The 23,343-nt window shown below is 40.6% G+C and overlaps 1 protein-coding gene across 2 annotated transcripts; it reads left to right on the forward strand.

Moving 5' to 3' along the window:
- Nucleotides 1-3,476: 3,476 nt before the first annotated feature.
- LOC114470779 (protein disulfide-isomerase) lies at nt 3,477-22,114 on the forward strand. Of its 2 annotated transcripts, XR_003674909.1 has the most exons (13): nt 3,477-3,716; nt 3,838-4,038; nt 9,250-9,374; nt 9,467-9,604; nt 17,414-17,521; nt 17,846-17,971; nt 18,109-18,306; nt 18,387-18,507; nt 19,685-19,866; nt 21,425-21,514; nt 21,616-21,730; nt 21,767-21,814; nt 22,083-22,114. XR_003674909.1 is itself a non-coding variant. In XM_028459113.1 (11 exons), the coding sequence occupies exons 1-11, from the start codon at nt 3,542-3,544 to the stop codon at nt 21,697-21,699; spliced, it is 1,548 nt and encodes a 515-aa protein (XP_028314914.1). In that variant the 5' UTR covers nt 3,477-3,541; the 3' UTR covers nt 21,700-21,837. The 2 variants fall into 2 exon arrangements, 1 of the variants encoding a protein (XP_028314914.1); XM_028459113.1 differs by lacking the exon at nt 22,083-22,114 and having other exon boundaries at nt 21,616-21,837.
- Nucleotides 22,115-23,343: the final 1,229 nt, after the last annotated feature.

Consider the following 23,343-nt stretch of genomic DNA (forward strand, 5'->3'; position numbering starts at 1 on the left):
TTTTCAGATAGCTTAACGCATCTTGGGGAGCACGTTAATTTAAAAGACCGTAATTCCGCTAATATTTGCTCTATCGATCGAAGAAATTCCACCAGTTTCTGAAAGCTAAGAAGTTGCTCTTTACAGTTCATTATGGTAATTTTAATCACACGTGACAGAATCATTAAAGATTCCGCTTTGCTTTCACAAAAATCATCACTCACAAGGAAAAGAGAAAGAGGACTATAGAGGAAGTGATAAGAGATTAAAAGAGATCAATTAATTACCTTTTTGATTACATTACTTGAAATGCATATTTAATCATTATTTACTGTTCTGTAAGCTTTGAATTTTTTGTTATAGTGTTAATTTCTAGGAGGAGATATTTCTCAGTGTTAATGATTTTAAGATTTTAAGAAGGTTTAAATAGATATTTTTGAAGGACAGATTGTTAAGTCTTTGTTATGAAGAGAGAAATTAGCCGTATGGACAATAACAACGTATTTTATTTTTTTTTTGCCTTTTGTCTTTACATGGTATATTCAAGAAAATGTTGAGTAGTTTGCAGAGGTTGCCCCAAGTGTCCTTTTTTTTTTTTTTAAATCCAAATATGGTCACCCTACTATATACTGTATAGTAAAATAAGATGAGTGGGTTATGCATTAGATGTCACCACCCGTGTTGGGAAAATTACTTTAAAATTGCAATACATTCTATATTACTTGTTGCATAAAAACATAACATATTTATATTAGAATATTACCGCCTCCAAAATGTAACTGAGTTACACTACTTTAAGTTACTTTTAACTAATCACACATTTATGTTATGTGAAGCCATTTTAAAATACAAATCCTATTACATTGATACCATTATAAATTCATATCTACAAATGTAGCACCACAAAACACTTTCCTTTACCTTTAAATAAAAATATGCAAATAAAAATGTATCTAGTAAAAAACACTCACACAAAAGAAAACCCTAATGTTATACAATTTATATTGTATAGAAATTAATTTACAGTATGACATTGTTATATTTATTTATCATTGTTAATTATCAAAAATACGACATTTATAATCAATAACAATTAAGTAAATATTATAGATTTATGCTGTGATGGCAGGAAAAGTAAAAAAAAAAAAACAAGTACATAATATCTTCACTGACTTTTTTTTTTTACCAATACATACAAACACAAACACAAGTTTAGTTTTTCTATGTAAAAGTCACATGTTTGACTATATCCTGTGTGTTTATTCCACTGAGTGGCTGCTGGTTGCATTTATTAATAATAATAATAATAATAATAATAATAATAATAATAATAATAATAATAATGAAATTCATGTTGGGTGTGGGATACATATGTATATGTATATACGTATATATGCATATGTGTGTATCCATAAAATGAAGAGTCCGTCCTTAAGACTGCTCTACTGTAAAGTGTCTTGAGATACCATTGGTTATGATTTGGCGCCATACAAATAAAAGATTGATTGATTGATTGATTGAAATAGTTCCAATGTGCTTTACAATATGAGCTCATTCACACACCAATGGATAGAGCAGTCATGCAAGGCACTATAGCAAACATTTGGAGCAACTTAGAGTTCAGTGTCTTGCCCAAGAACACATGGACTCATAGACAGGTACAGTCCTGGGATCTAACCCACAACCCCTCTACATACAGTAATACAGTACAGGGCAGGAAGATGAAAAAAGGTCTCATTCTAATATGAATTTTACCTCTTTTGAGGCTTGAACTCACAATTTCTGGCAAAAGAGACGATGCTCTGTCACGGAGTTAAGTATTAGGAAACATTTAAAAACCTCTTCTATCTCATTATAGAAATTCTGCTGCTGCAATGATTAGTAATGATTAATAAATCAATAAGTCAAACACATCATTAATCCACAACTATTTCATGATGGAACATCCTCTATTCCTGCGTTTCATTGCACTCGGAACCCGGATAAATCCAACAGAACGAATCAAAAAAGGGCAATAAAACGGCCCTTGAGTTTGGAACCCCGACTAAAGAATTTGGGATCTAAGCAGCCCGAGTCGATTGGAATGACGTTTTAGCAAAATGGCGGCGCACACCATTAGATGTAAACAGTCACTTTCTCCTTAACTTTTACTATGATGTGTCGTCTAATTTGGCATTTGTGTTATTAAAAATATAGGATGACTTTGTGGTTCCATTTCCATTCCCACTCTGTTCATTTTAACGCCGATCTGCTATATAGTTCAATGCATTCTTTTTACAGTCTACGGTTCAATGACACATGCAGGATTCCCCTTTGCTGGTGTGTTCAAGTCATACTTAAAGTATATGACATCTCTCTCTCTCTCTTACCCTCATGTAGCTGATATATTTCCCCAGCAGGTATTTTACTCCTTGAAAAACATAAAAACAAACATCAGTTTAGTGTGGCCGGTCATGTTTTTGGAGTTTACTGAATTAAACGCATTTACCTCAAAATGAACAACTAAGACCTTTCCGGGTTCCGAGTGCGATAGAACGTAGCATATGTCACTGAGCTATTTATCACATGGAAATGTCACCTGTAGCTTCACTAATTGACTAAGCTACTCTCCTGTGTGCAATACAGCAGCTGTTCCACCTAGACAGCATGGAGATGTCATTTTGTATTTATTTTTTTACATTTTTGTATATATTTTAATGAATTTATTCAAAATGAAACAATACAAATGTATCCAAATTACAACAAAACAAACCATGGGGAGGGGAGGAGGAGAGCAGCACACAATTATTACATTACAATTGTTCTTCGTACTTTTGTTCTATTTTGAACTCTATTCTTATAATGCATTTACTATTATTTGTTTATTATTTTTAATATACATAATTGATTATTATTGCATTCATTATTATAGTTAGCATCATTTAACAACCAGCATTAATTTTTAACAATTATTTATTGGCTTCATTGGAAAAAAAAAAAAAAAAAAAAAGCTGATGTTTAAAAATGCCATTTTTGCATTCACTACAATTGTTAGCGAAATTGAAAATACTGATGTTTTCCAAATATTCTCACTGGTCAATCAGGTTCCCCTCTATAGGTTTCCTTACTAATATATCCATAATTACACAATATAAATAAATGCATTTTTTTATTTTTTTTTCCAAGAATAAAACATGCATATAGCTGGTAACGTTAACCTTTTACGGCATATGCCGGCATGGTGCGAAAAGGACACCTAAAGCTGTCAGTTTTTTGCAAAAGTGGATGTTAAACTTAGCTTTGTTCTCGTGCCTGCATGTTGACCTCGTTGCAGCTAACAGTCAAGTGAAGGGCATATAGATATAAATATTAGCAAGATTTTATGAGTCGCGACCAATAGTTTTAATACAGCAGGACTAAATAGATAGTGATGTTAATGAGTGACAGAGGGCCACACACACACACACACACACACACACACACACACACACACACACACACACACACACACACACACACAATCAGACTTGCTATCACCACTCCTTCCTTGTGTTCCTCAGTCGTGTTCTGCAGTTGAAGCGTCATGAGGAGTTTGTTGTTGCTGTTTTTAATGCTGACGTTGTGTCTCTGTGTAACTGAGACACAATCTGATCAACATGAAGACCAACCGTTCACCGAGGAAGGTGCACTTTTACATCTCAAAAAAGGAAACTTCGAAAGGGCGCTGAGAAAGTACACACAGCTGCTTGTGTACTTCTGTGAGTTACACACACACACACACACAACTTGACACAAAAGTAATGTAATGCACATGAGAAGAGAGATACCACGAGTACTCACTGTGTGTGTCGTATGTGTGTGTGTGTGTGTGTGTACCAGACACTCCTTTCTATACAGAGGGTCATCGTGTGCTGGATGTGTTTCAAGGAGCTGCTGCAGAGCTTCAGGGGTCAGAGGTCAAACTGGCAGTGGTTGATGTGACAAAGGAGAAGGACTTGGTTGCAGAGCTGAATGCAGAAAGTCACCTCAGCCTCAGACTGTACCTCCATGGAGACAAACACAACCCCAAACTCTGCCCTGGTGGGTGATTCATGCCTTTATTAACGCCAACATGTTGTTAAACCTAATCAGGACGTTATGAGTTTTAATATTAGCATCACAGGAACGTGGGGCTTACTGGGTGAAGTTAGTTGTGTGGCGTTATGGAGCGTGGCGAGTACCGCCAGTTGGGTAAAAGAAATGACAACGCCAACCCCCCGAAATTAGGTTTAAACAGACTTCCGTCAAGGGGTAAACAGAAGACACACAAGTGATCGTGTATAATGGAGAACAGAGACGTGTTTCCTGGTGGAATAACTTACAATGGTTTATTCTTTAACAATAAAAAAAACAACTGTTCATATAAAAGAGTAAGCTCCCTTCAGCCGCAACCGGGCCTACCATCAATGTGGGAGGAGGGTCCAAATAAATCAAATCAAATTAAAGTGACACACTCACGACTATGTGGGGGAGGGGGGGAAACGCCCAAACACCTACACCAGGACTGCACCGCACACGAAGAAACCACCACCTCGGACCCACCACCACGATGGCTGCTGCTGCTGCCGGGAGGAGAAGCACAGTAAGGATACAATATGACCAAATTTAAACACCAATATAAGCGGACATTCCATAAGCAAAAAGAAAACCCAAATATGTTTACAGATCAGGTCTGCAGTTGGGGATATTATGTCACGAAAACAAAACAGATGTATTTTTAACCAAATACATCTGACAAAAACAATATACAAAACAGAACAATAAGAACACACACAAGTAATGAATCTTCCCTTAGGCAAAACACACACACACTACACACGCAAACGTCACGCACGCACGCACACGCACACACGCACAACACACACAACACACTGACACAGACACGCAAACGTCACACACACAGAAGCTGGACCGGGCGATACCCGTCACTAAGAGCCGAAGCTGTGGCAGCCGAGTGCGAGCCGGGCACCGGCTTCGATTAAGGCAGCTGAAGCTACCGATGCCTCGGGGTGTAAGCGTTCCCGTGGACACTCAGTAGGCGAAGCAGCAGTGTTCCTTGTTTTACTTAGCTTTCTCCAGCAGGCCCCGTGTCCCGATAGCCGGCAGCCCTCCCCCACTAGCAGAGCCTCCGTCCTACGCGGCTGGTGTGTTCCGGTTCTGCTTAACACAGACACGTTATCACAACAGCTAATGGTAGCCTACACATTAGCCACAATCAATGCCTATCCGCTGCAGGGCGAGGTCAGGTTTGGGGAGGCTGATGATCGCCACCGTCTGTCGGTATTGAATGACCCTACAATGCTTAATCACCACGAGTCCATCAATAAGATCAGGTAATCAGACATTGAAAATGAGCGAGTCGCACACCTACCGATCCAAGAATCAATGAGAGCACGCAGGTCCGGTAGCGTGCAACATGAGTGCCCGAGTCAGGTATTGGGAGGAGCAAAAGCCAGGGAGGAGCGAGTGGTTGGAGGAAGAAACTCAATCCCTTTTATTCTCCCACCCCGTTAATAGGCCAGATTAACTTGCTAGCAGCAATACTGCTACATCCACCCCCCTTTTCTCTGATCGTTGCCACGACAAAGCACCAATAGAAGATGAATGAGCCTAATTCCATGGTCGAAAGAAAACAGACATAGCAATTGATTGTGAGGAAACGGGTCTCGCGGGGGCCCCCTCCCTAACAGTCCGAGGAAGGTGATGGAGGTTTGAGAGCTGGCCAGCTGTGGAGCGTGTTGTTTGCCGCCTAGCCAAGCCACTACTCCCCAGAGGGGAGCATGCTCTGGCGGCGGGATGAGGTGCCAGTGTCGTGACTGGGAGAGCCGGGGTTAAGTCCTGGGTGACTGCCGCAGCACGCCTGGCTGGTGTGGGGGAAGTGTCCCTCACCCATGCCATTACATCATCCCCGGATGAATCATCCTGTCTTATTGGCTGGTCAGGAGAAGCTTGAGGAGAAGGGGATGTATCCACAGAGGGGATGTCTCCCGCAACAACCTTCAGGAGCATCCGGTGCACACGTTTGACCTCAGTAGGTTCATTGACTGGGGCCACTGCATACACCGGGCTCTCCCCGGGTGGGGCTTTTACCACCCGATGCTGCACCGAATCCCACTTATCTTGGATTTTGCAACGACCCTTTCTACCATAGTTTCGCAACAACACCAGTTGGCCCTCCACCAGGGGTTCCAGTCGAACACCCTGGTCGTGGTTCTTCTTACGGCGCTCGGCTGCGACCTTTAGCCGGTCTCGAACGCTATCAAAAGCTAGAAGCAACCGAGTTTGGTGCTCCTGCACCCAATCACGCACAGTCCCTCCCACAGGGTCTTGGACCCTCCCCAACAGGAAATTGACTGGAAGCCTTGCCTCCCGGCCGAACATGAGGAAGAAAGGAGATTCCCCAGTTGATTGGTGGGGAGTAGTGTTGTAAGCATACAACACTTGTGGTAGACAGGAGTGCCAATCCCGCTTACGGGATGTTGGCAAAGTACGTAACAGATCGTGAAGTGTGCGGTTAAACCGCTCGCACTGGCGATTCCCAGCGGGGTGATAAGGGGTTGTCCGGGACTTTTCGATCCCATATAGTTTGCAGAGCTGCTTGATGAGTGTACTCTCAAAGTTCCTACCCTGGTCCGAATGAATCCGGACTGGAGCGTCAAACTTTGAAAACCACTCCACTGACAACACCTGGGCTACTGTAGAAGCAATTTGGTCTCGGGTCGGAAAGGCCAGGGTGTACTTGCTGAACACATCGGTCACCACAAGGACATTCTCCAGTGCGCTACGAGATGGCTCGAGCATGGTGAAATCTATGGCCAAAATTTCATTCGGCTCTGAAGCCAACAAATGGCCCAGGAATCTCCTAGCTGATGGCCCGGCATCCTTTGCGACCTGACATCGTTCACAGGTTTGACACCAGTGCCTCACATCTGACGCCATCCCCGGCCAGTAACACCGCTGCCTCAGCAAGTCCAAGGTCCTATCTACGCCTTGATGGCCCTGATTTTGGTGGAGCTCAGTAAGGACCTGTGCTTTCAAGGCAACAGGCAGGAGCACCTGACGAACTGGCTCCCCATCATCGGAACGCGAAACCTGTCGATAAGCCACCCCAGCCTCCTCAACCAATTGACCCCATTGTCTGAGAAGTGCCAGAGCGAGCCGGGACAGCTGGCTACGCTCATCGCGGTTTGGGTACCGTTTCTCACGCCAGAATGCCAACACATTACCGAGCACCGGATCAGCCTCCTGAAGGGCTGAGAGGTCAGTGGGTAGTTGCTGGGGAAATACCTGTACAGCGGCTTGCTGTGCTTCAAACCCTCGGGTTTGCAAAGCTTGCCTCAAGGGTGGTGGAAGACCTGTACCGGCAACCATTGCATCCAAATCTACGGCCACCGGTGGGTGCAGACGGGACAAAGCATCCGCATTCGAGTTGTTTTTACCTGGACGGTAGCGGATCTCAAAATCAAAAACAGCTAGCTGGGCTGCCCAACGCTGCTCTAGAGCACCAAGTTTGGCGAAGACAGGTGGCTCAGGGGATTATTGTCTGTGAAGACAACACACCTGTGGCCAAGCAAATACTCTCGAAATTTATCGGTCATAGCTGGCCCTATCACGTGGCCAGTTTAGGTCACGTGATAGGTCAGTCATTGGTCAGTTTAGGTCGCATGACTAAGACTAAACCTTACCCTAACCTAACCCTAAAAATTGTATGGTTTCAAACCTTAACCCTAAACCTCACTTCTGGTGACCCCATGTAAAGTACACAATACACGACACACAATTTAGCAGAGACTCGGCCCAATCCCAAAAATAGATGCACAAGTAAAAAATCGGCTCAAAAATCGCAGTGTATGCCCGCCTTAACAGAGACCATAAAACTGTCCCAAAAATTAGCAAATTGTGTGTGGTTCCGCGATTCTGTGCTGCTTGGCATGAAATGTTTTCGGGCCACGTGACATAAATTTGTGTCAATGGGATATATCACCTTAACCATAAGACTTATTCTTGCTGTAACCCAAACTCTGAATAAAATAGAAACATTCCTTCCTCTATGACAGGGGTCTGCAACCTTTACTCTACAAGGAGCCATTTTGCCTCATCTCACCTGGATTAAAGTCCTCCTGGAGCCAAAAAAATACATTCTCAATGAAGACAATACAGTGAATTCAATTCTATACAGTCAAAACGATATAGAATAATGTTTGATTTCATTTGACTTGATCATGTAAATGCAAACTTGAAAACAGTTTAAAATAAAATTGACATCAAGAAATAAAACAGTATCTTGCATCTTCGAATAACACAATGTTATATAAAGAATATTTTTTTTAGTTAATGTATTTTAAGGGCCACAAAAAGTAAATTTGATAACACATGATCATGTGGTCAACACGTGCTAATTGCTCTTTTCTTGTCACACATAAAACATGCATATTTAATCAGCACATTGGTGGTTAAATGAATCTGTTCCCACACAATTAAAATCTCTATTTTCTTCCAGAATAGTGTTTTTGTTGGTTTAGTTATCTTACCAGGGATTTAAAACTTAAGGTCAGCCACAGGTGCAGGAAAGTTAATGTTGCAGGAGGTGAAGTATGAATGTGGCTGAGTCATTGCACAATGTGATTTATTTTAGGTTAACAAATTGTTACTCTATATCTTTTATTTGTCATTAATCATTAATAGCCTCTGTAAAAAAAACCAAAAAAACAATTCATTTCAATAGTTTTTTTTAAAGCTATAGGGAGCCATTGCAAAAGAGTCAAAGAGCCACATGAGGCTCCAGAGCCGCAGGTTGCAGACCCCTGCTCTATGACATCATGTCGGGAAAACTAACACCTTAAGGTGTTCTTAAGACCCTGATAGAGAAGACAGATGTCCAACAGGAACTCCAAACTGTAATTATCCAAACTTTTTTAGGAGAAGCCCATTATCTTATTAAGCTACAATAACATGATCTTGTTGAATTAGAACCTGCAGAAAGAAGAAGCAATGAGTAAATATATGTTGAGTAAAGTCTGAGGCGATGCATCAACCCCTTATAAAAACATTGGCTGCTTATAATCTCTGATATTTATTCAGGTTCATATTATATTTTTTAAATTTTCTTCCAACTAGTGTCACTTTTCTTCTCCAGATTTACAATAATCCTCTGTTATTGCAACTATGTTAATGTTGGTTTCTAACAAACAGGTCAATGTTTTTTGTCCAAAAAATACTTGATCAGACTAATTTTCCTCTCTTGTGATGAAGTTCCACAGACCTCAACTTCTATCCTGACATGGTTAAAAAGGAGGGCGGGGTCAGCTTCTGACCTCATCAAAGATTTCAGCCAATTAGAGACCTCAGAGGAAGTCCTCGTGGTTGGATTCTTTATGGTAAAAGAACAAACTTTATCTCTCTTTGGTGTTTTTTTCTTAACACAACAAACCTTTTGTTTGATTTTGTGCGTGTGCGTGTGTGCGTGCAGGAGCTGGACCATGAGTACGTCCACATGTTTTATGGTGCAGCTGTGGAGCTTCCTGACGTGAGCTTTGCTTTGACACAGGACAATAAAGTCATCAGCAAATATGGTGTCGCACACAATGTGATTCTGCTGTTCAAACAGGTGCCGCACACACACACACACACACACACACACACACACACACACACACACACACACACACACACAGACAGATAAAAACGTGATAACTAACTAATAAATATTTGCCCTAAAGGGTAATACTACCTGTTATACAAGCTCCTAAAATTATAAACTGCTACTTTAAGCGTAAAGAAAAAGTCATGATTTAGACTAGAGGGATATTATCTAGTTCAGTTTTTGTGGTTGTTGTAGGGTTAGGGTTAAAATGAGTTTACAGTTTCTCTCGATTGTTTACACACATTTTCTGAAAGCATGCCTCATATTCTCAGAACTCTACACACAAATCCAAAAACACACACACAATGGGCAAAACCTCTCAATTCTTCTGCAAAATTAAATTTCACATTCAAAACAATGTTATTTCTTCTCAAAATGGTATTTTGTTTTCGAGTGACACACACAAACCATCATATCAATAGACATTTATAAGAACTACTTGAACACTGACGTGCTCAATGTAAAACACACTTCTCCATTCATCGTAATGCCTTTTTTGTTCAGTGTTACACTTACTATACAGTATATACATAAGTGTGTTGTAATGTAGGATATTTTAGAATATTGTTTTTATACTCAGAACACACAAATACGGTATAAAATATATTCTATTTTTCCCACAAAAACAATGTACACAGTATACATCCCAACCAACACAAGGTTCCACATACTGTTATTGTATCTTGGAAGTATTCCATCAACTTATACGACCAGATCAATAATAGACACAGGAGAATACGTCAGACTTCTTCGTTGGTCCTTTATTTAACACTACACTCTTTAACAGATGCGCCCCTAGCCGCAGATACACGTACTGCACCATTACGTAGTAAAGGTGGCAGTATGAGGCCACTAATCACCACAATATACAACATACTCCTCCCCACCTAATGAACAGCCACACCCAATAAAACAAAACAAATAAATTCGACCTCAGAGGGTGTATTATGGTACCGTTAACAAAACACTAAGTATCTTGTACCTACCAACTAATGTATTACGTCACTGAGTGTACTGAGATAAAAATTCTAAGCTGTAACTGTAAAGTATGTGAACACAAATACACAGTGTCGAACAAAGTCCCAATATGTCATTATATCAAACATCAGTATTTTACCTAAGGGAATGAGGTGGACTACTCAGACCCTGACACAACCCTGGGGATTATTCTGCCCCATGTCTCCGGGTATGTCAACTACAGATTAAGGCGTTTGGGAGATTGTCGTTCCCTCTGCGGATAGCGGCGGGTGGCAATACGATCCGGCATACCCCCACTGTCGTTGTCAGGAACAGGTGTTGATGTAGGGGATGTAGACAGTTTAGTCTCTGAAACTGTCGGAATTGATGCGGAAGGAACCGGCTTCACACCACACGTTGTATCTAGGGTGCGAGCAGGTTGGGTTGGGCTGACATGTTGGAAAGGATCAACACAAACCACTGGTGGAGTTTCCTTTGGTGCTGTAACTCCGGCAAGCAGTTGGTCTGCGTGTCTCCTCCAAACAATGTCCTCACAGGTTCGAACTGTGTAAGACACAGGACCAGTCTGCGCGATGACTGTAGCAGGAGTCCATTTTGAACCGCGAGCATAGTTGCGTGCAAGAACGGAATCACCAGTGAGGAAAATCCTTCTCTTTGCTCTTTGTTCGCGTCTCTCAACCTGGCCTTTTTGCTTTTGTACTACAGTGTCTTTGGTTCTTGGTGGTTTCAGAAGGTCAAGGCTGGTGCGTAGCCGTCTCTTCATGAGAAGTGCAGCAGGAGCCTCTTTTGTGGTTGAGTGAGAGACATTTCTGTAGCATAGCAGAAAACTGTTCAGTCGCTGATGGAGGGAACCCTGTCTCTGTGAAGCCTTCAAAGCATCTTTCATACTCCGAACAAATCTCTCTGCTAGTCCATTAGTAGAGGGGTGATAAGGAGAAGAGCAAATATGTTACACCCCATTCGCTTCAAGGAATCTCTTGAACTCTTTGTTTTTGTCTGAACAAATTCCTTCTCGCACTGCTCTGTCCATTTCCAGGGTCTATCGTGGCATAACAGTCGATGCAGTGGTTCAAGTAGAGAGGACAAGTTAGGAATAAACTTCCCATAATAGTTAAGGAGTCCAAGATAAGAACGCAACTGACTCACATTTTGAGGATTTGGTGCGTCCATAATTGCCTTTACTTTGGATGGAGCCTTATGCAAGCCCTCAGAGTCAATCCTATGTCCCAAATACTCAACTGAAGGCTGGAAGAATTCACATTTGGATTTGCGAACCCTAAGTCCGTAGTCTCCCAGTCGCTGCAGTGTGGCATCTAGGTTATTTAGGTGCTCTTCCTCCGTTTTTCCAGTGACAAGTATGTCGTCCAAATAGCATTGAACTCCAGATAGTCCGCTCAATATCTGATCCATAGCACGCTGGAAAACAGCTGAAGCCGACGTTATGCCAAATGGTAGTCTGCAGTAACGATAGAGGCCCTTGTGGGTGATTATCGTGAGAAGCTCTCTTGATTCTTTATCCACATGCATCTGGAGGTAGGCTTGGTTGAGGTCAATCTTGCTGATTTTTTTTCCTCCAGCCAAGCCAGCAAACAAATCATCAATGTGGGGCAGTGGGTACTGTTCAGCTTCTAGTACAGGGTTTATGGTGACTTTGAAATCCCCACATATCCTCACAGATTCATCCTTTTTCATAACAGGCAAAATTGGGGTGGCCCAGTCACTCTGGCTGACAGGCTCCAAAACTTTGCTCTTAACCAAAGAGTCTAACTCCGCTTCAACTTTTGGTTTTATTGCATAGGGAACTGGTCTTGCTTTGAAAAACTTTGGTCTGCTGTCAGGCTTAATGTTGAGTTTGAAAGTGATGTTCTTCATGCTCCCCAGTCCCTCCTTGAATACTTCAGCATGTTTGTTGAGAATAGCTGACAAGCTCATGTCACCTCGGCACAGCATGCGGATTGATGGCCATTCCAGTGTAATTTCCTCGAGCCATGAGCAACCCAAAAGCGAAGGGAAGTTTCCTTTTACCACATATAGTGGTAGCTTAGCTGTTTGGCCATTCACCTGGACTGTGACATTGATGAGCCCTTTTGTTGGTACAATCTCCTTAGTATAGGTTTTCAGGATAAGGCTGGATGGTTGCAAAGGTATGTGTTGCAAAGACTCTTTGTAAATAGTCTCTGACACCAGGGAGACTGCTGAACCTGTGTCAATTTCCATGCACACTGGCTGTCTGTTCCGCAGTGGAGTAACCCAGTATCCTCCTGGTCCTCGCTTAACTGACAAAACATACACCGCTGCCTCATCTGATGAGCTGCTGTCTGTAGCAGTAGCGTGACTTTCCTGCATATTATGTACAGATTGTCTCTTTTTAAAACTGTTCTTTGGTTTTTGGTTGCTATGCTTTGTTTTTTTTATCAGCTCCTTTACTTTTGCAGGCACGTTCGATATGCCCCCTTTTTCCACATTTCCTGCAATCAATGTCCTTACTCCAGCACTCTGCTGCAAAATGTCCATTTTTATCACATCGGTAACATTTGCTCTGTGCTCCCTTTTCTTCTGTTGAAACCTTGTGGAGTTTTGCACTTGCATTTAACTGATGAGATTCTTTGGCAGCTAACTCCATGGACACGCTGATTTCTATAGCTTTTTCCAAGGTAAGCACACCCTCTGTTAGCAAACGCTTCTGTGCTGCTTCACTCCTCAGCCCACACACGAGTCGTCTCTGATGGTGTCATTCAGCACATCATTAAACTCACAATGTTCAGCTAGCTTCCTTAATGCAGCCACAAACACTGTTACAGACTCCCCTTCTTCTTGGTTTCTTTTATGGAAACGAAAACGTTCTGCAATTAACAGAGGCTTTGGTGAGAAATGGGCTGCAAGGGTAGCCACTATGCTCCTGTAACTCACATTCACGGGTTTTTCCGGTTGAACAAGACACCGAAGCAAATAGAAAGTCTTCGGTCCGACTATGCTCAAAAACGTCGGCACAAGCTTATCGTTTCCAATGCCGTTTGCCTCCACAAAGCAATTAAAACACTCTGTATAAGAGCTCCACTGCTCCATATTCTCTTCATATGGGCCAATATTACCGATCATCCCGGCCATTTCAGCTTAATCAGCAGGTTATTGTCCGTAGAAACTATTCCGTTTCATTCACAGTACTCACAGCTCCTTTAACGTGCTACCCAGCTGCGGTGAAGCTAGTTAGCTTGCCTGCTAACCTCCAACACTCACGGCAAAAACAAAATAAACGCCACTCCAGCTGGATGTAAGTCTTCCTCCCAACAAGCACAGGGCACCCGCTGATACCGTTTATCCTCGTCGCCACTTTATTGTATCTTGGAAGTATTCCATCAACTTATATGACCAGATCAATAATAGACACAGGAGAATACGTCAGACTTCTTTGTTGGTCCTTTATTTAACACTACACTCTTTAACAGATGCGCCCCTAGCCGCAGATACATGTACTGCACCATTATGTAGTAAAGGTGGCAGTATGAGGCCACTAATCACCACAATATACAACACTGTACAGTGATCTACATACAAAACAGAAGAATTTACTCTATACAGTTGCTGTAAAAAAAAAAAAAAAATCCTGTTTTCGGTCTGGCCACAGCACCTCATCTACATCACAAGCAATGTTTTCCCTGGCCAAGCAGCGGGGGAAATATCACCTAGCATGGCAAATTCAGCCATGAAAAGCATCAACTGCTATATCTCTACATGCGTCTCCCATAGCTTGGAGAAGGGGTATATGCGTTTGTGAATTTCGGTCATACACTTTCCATCTCCAGGCAGAAAAAAAATCCTCAATAGGATTTAGGAATGGGGAATATGGATGGAGATAAACAACTAAAAAACGTGGGTGGGCAATAAACCAGTTACGAATCAGAGCAGCCCGGTGGAAACTTACGTTGTCCCAAATTACAACGTACCTGAGCTGCTGTGGGCCATCTATCTGGTCTGGTGGAATGAGTGTGTTGTGTAGCGTGTCCAGGAATGTGATCAGATGGGCAGTCTTGTAGGGGCCAAGGGTACCATGGTGATGCATGACACCGTGGTGCGCAATCGCTGCACACATTGTGATGTTCCCTCCGCGCTGGCCAGGGACTTCAACAATAGCACGCTGCCCGATCATATTCCTTCACCCTCCTTCGTCTTTTTGTGAGGTTGAATCCAACCTCATCAATGAAGATGAACTGGTGCTCCACTGCATCCACCTCTAGCTCAAGGACTCTCTGAAACACACATGACAATATCAGAAATAGACATGGGAGTGGTCACTATTGTAAAACACAATCATTGTGATTACAATATTGAAATATGTATACAGTAATTTATACAGTGTTGCGAGTATGCATCAATTGTGGGATTGTATAGGACTCACTTGCACATAGTTATATCGCAATTCTTTGACTCTCTCTGAATTGCGCTCAAATGGCACCCTGTAGACCTGCTTCATCCTCAGATTATTTCTGCGCAAGTCCAGTGTTGATAAGCTTACCCTATCAATATTTTGAAATATGTCATTGTTTTCTATTATTTTTCTTTGTATTTGCCGTAATGTTATGGCGTTATTTTCTAGGACCATGTTGATTATTTCAGTTTCCTGTTCAGGAGATAGAAGACGTTCCCGACCACCTTGTGTTGGTAATCTTTCAGTTTAGCCAAACAAATAGTAAAAAACTGTAAATACTCTGTAGGAATGCATAGTAGGAATGCATTTCCCAAATACTTGAAACATACTTATTTTTATAGAACAGTCCACAGGCATTTCTGTACTACTGTACTCATTGAGTACTGTATTGATATGCAGTACTGCAATTTTCTATTGAGAGTAGATTTCTTACCTATTCTCATTTCGGAAGGTCCAGATAATGGATGCTACAGTGTACCTGCTCAAATTTGGCTGTACTCTTTGCCCAGCCTCCCTCATTGTTAGACCATGGTTGATCACATGGTCAACCAAAGTGGCTTGGATCTCATCAGAGATTACAGCCCAATTATGCAATAAAATAATGCAATTTATTTAATTGCAATCTCAAAAAAATAAAAAATAAAATGCATTGCTGTCTAAAAAAGATTGCACTTCTTGTAGTGTTGACCTTTGACAGCATGTGCAGACAAGTAAAAAAAAAGAAAAAAAGAGATTACAGTCCTTGGCCTTCCTTGTCCTCGTCCTCCTCCTCTTATTCTCACTCCTCTGGCTCTGGCTCTCCCTCTGTTTCCAATGCTGGCATCCATTGCTCCGAAACAGAGCTCACCTGTTGCCCTTTTTATGCTAAAGCTCTGATTGTTAATTGTAAACCTGTGTGACGGGTGTTTACCCATGTGATGAGTCAGTGTGCATAGTAGGACAACTAAACTTTAGAATTTGAATGGTAGTGTGTTCCTTGTGGAAACAAGAGCTTTACGTCATGAAAACTGTGCCAAATGCAGAGAATTGTGTGTAGTGCTGTGAAAAAAAATGTGTTTTAGAATGAGTGTGAAGCAGGAATTGTGCTTGTAGTTCAGCAGAATTGGTTCAGGGGGTTGGTGCACGAGTTACATGTTGTGGTCATTGTGTCTCAAGCACCAGTTTTTGTATGTAAACAATCGAGAAAAACTGTAATTGTGGTTCTATTCATCAGTAGTAATATCACATTAGATCTATGAAAAGGGCCTTTTATCTGATGTGATAAGAACAGGAAGTCCAAAATGTGTTTCTGTTTGTGCAAAAGTCAAAACAGTTTACACAGTTTTTGTCGAACGCAATTTCCAAAATTCTACGCACTAAGGCAAAGCAAAATTATTTGTATAGCACATTTCATACACAAGCAACTCAATGTGCTTTACATGATCAAAAAGTGCAACAGAAAACAGCTTAAAATCAATAACAACATTAAAGTCGGCAACAAAACATTCAAAATCATCAGTAAAAATATTTAAAATCAACAACAAACACATTACATCAACAACACGACCAAAAATCTCCCTGTCAATCATATGCAGTAAAGATAAAAAGTGCCTTTAACTTTGATTTAAAAATGTTCACATTAGATGCTGACTTCAGCTCTGCTGGCAGGTTGTTCCACTTCTTTGCAGCATAACAACTAAAAGCAGCATCACCATGTTTACTGTGAGCTCTGGGCTCCACTATCTGACCTGTGTCCATAGATCTGAGAGACCTGCTGGGTTCATACCTGACTAACATGTCACTGATGTATTCTGGACCAAACCCATTCACAGATTTATACACCAGCAGCAGAACTTTAAAGTCTATCCTGAGGCTGACTGGGAGCCAGTGTAAAGACTTTAAAACTGGAGTAATGTGTTCTGACCTCTTTGTTCTGGTGAAGACCTGAGCTGCAGCGTTCTGAACCAGCTGTAGCTGTTTGATGCTCTTTTGGGGGATTCCTGTCAGAAGACCATTACAATAGTCCAGTCTGCTGGACTATTGCAACACACTATACACACAACACTAAACATAAACCACTGACTTCTATGCTGAACTCATACTAACATCTAAACTCAACAATCTTTTATAATTAAAAAAAAAAAGATTTAGGTGTCTAACTGATACACACTTTCATAATTTCAACATCCAATGATTTAAGGTTTGACCACTTTGGTTTTAGCATATGTTTTGCAACATTTGTATCAAACATTGAAGAATGAAGCTGTCTGAATGTTGAATGTTGAATGTCTCTCTCTTTGTGTGTGTGTGTGTGTGTGTGTGTGTGTGTGTGTGTGTGTGTGTGTGTGTGTGTGTGTGTGTGTGTGTGTGTGTGTGTGTGTGTGTTGCAGTCTAAGCTTATCCAGTCATTAAAGGTGACGCCTGACTTGTCCAAAGAAGAGCTGATCGTCTTCATCACTGTTTATCAGATGGACCCAGTCATTGAGTACAACGGACAGGTAGTGTGCGTGTGCGTGTGCGTGTGTGTGTGTGTGTGTGTGTGTGTGTGTGTGTGTGTGTGTGTGTGTTAACATTAACAGCAACACAGCCATTGAGAGATATGCTAAACCTAGCTTTAATCTTTGAGACTTTGGCAATAACGTTAGTTACTGTAATTACTGTAAAGTTTTTATTTCTTCCTATGACTGTAATCCTTTTTTGACAACACTGCCAAAATATTTGAAGTAAAACACTGGCGGTGGCACTGGAGATGAGCTTATGAAACTTGTTTTGAAAATCCTTATGTTTTATGTTTTTCTGTGTTTTCCATCTTCCACCTGCAGACAGCCAGTCAGATCTTAAACTCCCCCGTCTCCAACCACGCACTCCTGTTCATGGACAAAAGTTCTGCCGACTTTGAAGAGATTTCCTCGGCCTTCAGCAGCGCTGCAGAGGCCTTCAGGCTCCAGGTACACCGCAGACCTATTAAAGGTCACCTTGTACCCAAAGTTCTCATTTTAACCTGAAATTTCACTCCAAAGTCTGTCTTTACTAAAACACATCAGGTTCAGTTGGACTTCATGTTCTGTTGTGTATCTGAACTTAGCTCCTGTTTGTGTTGGTGGATGTGGGTGAACCTCGGAATGGCAGAGTGATGGAGTATTTCCGGGTCCGGGACTTTGAGGCTCCCGTTGTTCGAATAGTCAACATGACAGACCATGTAAACTTCCAGATGCCCTCTGAAAGCCTGACTGTAAACACCATTAAAGCATTCTGTCAGTCCTACCTGGATGGGACGGCTAAGGTAAGCCATGCTGCTGTTTTCTATAATATGCACATGTGATGGTTGGTGCTGCCCTGATGTGAACGTGTTGCTTGTTTCAGCCAAAGATGATGAGTCAGCCCATCCCTGACGGTTGGGAAGAAAAGCCTGTGAAGGAACTTGTGGGAATGACTCTGGAGAAAGTTGCTTTTCACCCCAACAAGACAGTGTTTGTCCTGTTCTGTAAGTACACACACACACATCAAAAACAATGAAATTCATGTGTTGTGGATCGTGTAGACAGACTGTATTTTAAAGTTGGGTCTGAATGGAACAGATATTGATCGTGTCAGTGAGATCAAGTTCATCGGCATCATCATCGATCATGTGCTTTGCTGGAAGCCGCACATAGAACATATTAGAAAAAAAACATCTAAAACTATTGCCATTCAACATAGAACAAAAAGTGTATTAAATACAGAGTGTCTGAAGTTGCTTTATTCATCTATTTTATTGCCTTACCTGGCCAGAAAACTGGTGTAATACATGTAAAACAAATATAGATCCATTGATTAAATTACAAAAGAGATTATTAAAAATAATACATAAAGTGGAATTGCAGGAAAAACAGTTTAAAATGTTTAGAACAAAAAAGCTTATGGATACAGTAAAGTTAAAAGTGTCAGAGATTTTATTCCAAGTAAGAAATAAAAGCCTCTCTTTTGGTATTATATCACTTTTTAAACTAAGAGAAGCCAAGTATAATTTCAGAGGGGTTTATATTATTATTATCATCATTATTATTATTAGATGTACGTATATATTTGGATGGATTTTGAGGATGACTTTAAGTTAATGAGTTCACTGTTGTTTTTTATATATATAATGCTGCGGATGGGCTCCGACAAGCAGTTGCTGCTTTAGCCTATTTGAATTTTTGGTAGTTAAAATTAACGCTTATTCCTTATATTGTATTGTATATATTGGAAGATAGTCAATCAATCAATCAAAAAATACCATCAACTGCTGCTCAGCAGAGAAACGTATTATTCACTGTTTTAAACAAACTGCCAATAATAGTACCGAACAATACATATACAGTATATATAATATATAACTACATACCGTAGGGATGTTTGCCATTTGAAGAACAATTTTGTGTTTTATGAATATACAAATAATTTTACGCACTGTGTACTTCATTTTAATTATAGAAAAAGAAAAGAAGTTAAACTTGTGTATATGTATATTGTATTTTAATGGTTTCTTCTTCTTCATCTTGTTTTTAATGCCAACAAATGATTGACTTCAACATCAGGGGTTGCAATTTTTGTGTTTTTCCACTCGTGCCCCTATGTTCTTTTAAAGCTATTATAAGATATATTACCGTTATGATTCATCATCTATGTGTTTGTGTCAGATCTGCCGTACAGTCGAGCATCCAGCGCTGTCTTTCCTCTGTGGGATGAACTGGCCGAGGCCTTCAAAGAGCGAGAGGATGTGGTCATTGCTCGTATCGATGCTTCAGCCAATGACATCAACCTGTCAACACAGGGGGCGTACCCATCCCTCTGTTTGTTTCCTGCACTTTATGCTGAAAGGGTATGAAGGAATTAATGAAACGGAATTCCCTGCTACAAAGCTGGATTTTGTCTTAGCGCGCTAACTTCTGGGATTTATTCAGTGCATGTACTACGATGCTGGTTAACTTCTCTCCGGGGTAAATCACCATGGTAACTTGCACTGAACAGCTAATTTGGTGGGGACATGGTTAAGTGCTAGGATAAGATCTGAGCGAATATAAAGCCCCGCCTCCTGACCAATTAGTTCTCTTGTAAATTGATCTACCCAAGAATAAGCAGGTCTTTCCGTGAACACGTTGCTGAACAATCTGATTTGACATCTTTCAGGAGAGAAAGAATATTTATGGGTAAATGCAATCATTGCATTTACCCGATGACATTCTATAGGAAAGATATATATATACACAGTATATATAAGTGGAGTGTTTATTCTCTGATGAATTATTTACGTATATTCTCACAAATTTTCGGTTCATTTACAGTCATCAAATATCTGTCAGTGTTTCTTCCTTCCTGCCTTTTCTGCAGCAACAGTGTAGTTTTTGGCCCGAATTATTGATTTTGATTCTTGGTTTTTAAAGAATTATTCCTTAATTGTGATGTCAGTTTCTCTGCACGGTTTCCCCTTTTTTTGATTGGTCAGAGGCTGTAATCTCAACCGCTTCCATGTCAGCGCGCACTGACCTAGGTTGGAAAACCCTGTGTTAAGTTAGCATGTTGATAACCAGCTTTGTAGTACAGCAAACAGAGATATATCCCAGATATATGTATCCAGCTTTGTGGTATAGGCCCCCAGGGTCAAACAAAATGTGTTTGTTAGTAAAGTTTATTAAGTAGTTCTACAATTGTAGCTTACTAGACTGATTAAAACTGCTGGGGATGATAACTAATATTTTATTTCATCCAAAAGTTGCTCTAATCCTCCACTAATACCATTGTGAACCCAAAAACTGCCAAAGTGACATTTCCGGTGTTTTCACGGATTTAATGTTGTGACAAAACAATGATGATGTTGATATTGTGACAAAATTCCACAAAAACATCCAAATACAACCAAAATGTGTTGTCTTGTGGAGTGACGTCATATCACGAGGAACTCAATCAACAAACTAGTACAAAAATGTTGTCAAGCGAAACACCGTCTTCCTTGTTTGGCAAAGAAAAACAAGAAATTACAGTAAAAACCAGCACATACACATTAAATACCAGAAATTTAACTTCAAACATTCAAGGGGAATTCTCACTCCCACAATGCAAAGGGCAAAATGTTTCCGAAGTTCAAGTCACAACAATCCACTGTTTGTGAAGGAGTCTAAAACAATTGCGCGAGCGGCAATTTCAGCCTTTGACATTTGTTTGAGTAAATCAAGACAAAAAATTGAAATACCTCTAATTTATTGATCTATGAGGCCAACAAAATGTGTTTATCTATGTTGTAAAAAAAACGGTTAAAGATCATCCACAGCAGTTTTAAACATGGTACACATGTAAATAGAGAAAAATGTAAAAAAAAGATTGAATTAGAGGAAGAACAATGATGTGATGATAAAGTATAATGTGGAATTTGTCTTTCTCAGATGATAATCTACACTGGAAAAAGGAATCTAACAGAACTTGTCAGGTTTGTTGATGAAGAGATGGAGAACGCCAAAAAGCACAGAGTTAAGGTATGTCGTCGACATTTTATGCATTTAGCCTGGATTTGAATATTTTATATCAGTTTTTAATTTTTTCTCATTTGAATGAAATAACTACTGTGTGTTCACAGGAGGATGAGGACAGACAGAAGTACATGGAAGCATTTAAAGCTGAGGAAGAGAAAAAAGCAAATCAAACCAAAGAAGAGCTTTAATATGACAACACTGTGTCTTTTTATGGTGTGTGTGTGTGCATGTGTGCGCGCACGTGTGTGTGTGCGCGCGTGTGTGTGTGCGCGTGTGTGTGTGCTGTTGTAAGATAAGCAGTCATTAATCAATCAATCAATCAATCAATCTTTATTTGTATAGCGCCAAATCATAACCAATGGTATCTCAAGGCACTTTACAGTAGAGCAGTCTTAAGGACGGACTCTTCATTTTATGGATACACACATATGCATATATACGTATATACACATACATATGTATCCCACACCCAACATGAATTCATCATGGCGGCAAGGAAAACCTTCTGTTAAGCAGCAGGAACCTTGTGTGGATCCCATTCCTATGATGAACAGCCATCCACGTTATGCTGTTAATGTAATAAAGGCTGTACTGTCAGCTTGGTGTGCTTGTTCTCACAGGTTTTCCCTGGACATTTGTTTACTTCCTGTGTAAATATTTTCTAACAGAGAAAAATAGTCTGTGTCTTTGTGGTGGAAAATAAACGCCAGCAACCAGGGAACATTTGATGGATACGGGTCTTGCTCAAGGATGGAGGGCCAGTAAACACTTCCTAATATTACAAACTTCAAGCCTTTCATCCTCTAGCGTCTGCCTATGATCAACATTATTAACTTTTAAAGCATTGTTCTGAAAGAGGCTTACAGAAAGAATAGCAAAGACAATCAAAATGAACAGATTTTGGAATGCACTGTTTTTTTTTTGTTTTTTTTTATCTTTAGTAAGTTTAGCACCACTGTAGGAGTTATTGTAGAGATTCATTTCAATGGCAATGATAATAGAATAAATTGGTCATTATGGTGAGAAACAGTAAGATTGAACCTAAATAGACTTCAGTCTGTCAGTTCATGTCAACTTTTACAAGAAAAAAGTGTACGGGGACAAGGTATCAATGACGTGCCGTGAGCACTAGGGTTGGGTCGGCCTAGCGTTGCAAATTGAGACCACCATTGTTAACACCATTGACAATTCCATATGTTTCTGCTGGCAACTGTTAATCTAATATCAACATCGTAAAACACCATTAAAGAAACATAAACAATTATTTAGTATAGACTCCATACTCTCCCAACAAGATATATCTCATGACACGGCAGCACATCTGTTGTTTGTGTTGGAAACACAGAAACACGGAGAAAACAACAATTCACAAAGCCAATCCTACCATTGACTGTAGAAAATATGAACAATGTCCTGACCTTACCTTTGCTGAAGGCCTGGTAGCTCAGGTGTTGGTTTCCCATCTTTTAAAAGCTGTTGTTATTCCTCAAAAGAAAGTTTCTTTATTGTCTCTAGCGCTGTCATCCTGCCTGTAGTGTTATAATCCCGCCCACTAGCTAGAGAACGTAGCAGCTGTAGCAGCCACGTGATATCAATTCACTAATGCACTGTGAACTTACGTATAGCATTTAGCATAGCGCATAGCGTTTTTGTCCTCGAGGGACCGCTAGTTGTCCTTTAGTTTATTGGGCAAAACTTACTGTATGTTAAAATGACTAATATTATATTTAAATGAAAAGTGTTTCTCAAACTGTTCACTATCGACTCTAAAACTGTGTGAATTGGAATTGTCAGTAATGAGGGTGCTCGTTTTACTGGTATTTTGTGACCCC

Source organism: Gouania willdenowi, chromosome 1, assembly GCF_900634775.1.
Source record: "Gouania willdenowi chromosome 1, fGouWil2.1, whole genome shotgun sequence".
NCBI lineage: Eukaryota > Metazoa > Chordata > Actinopteri > Blenniiformes > Gobiesocidae > Gouania > Gouania willdenowi.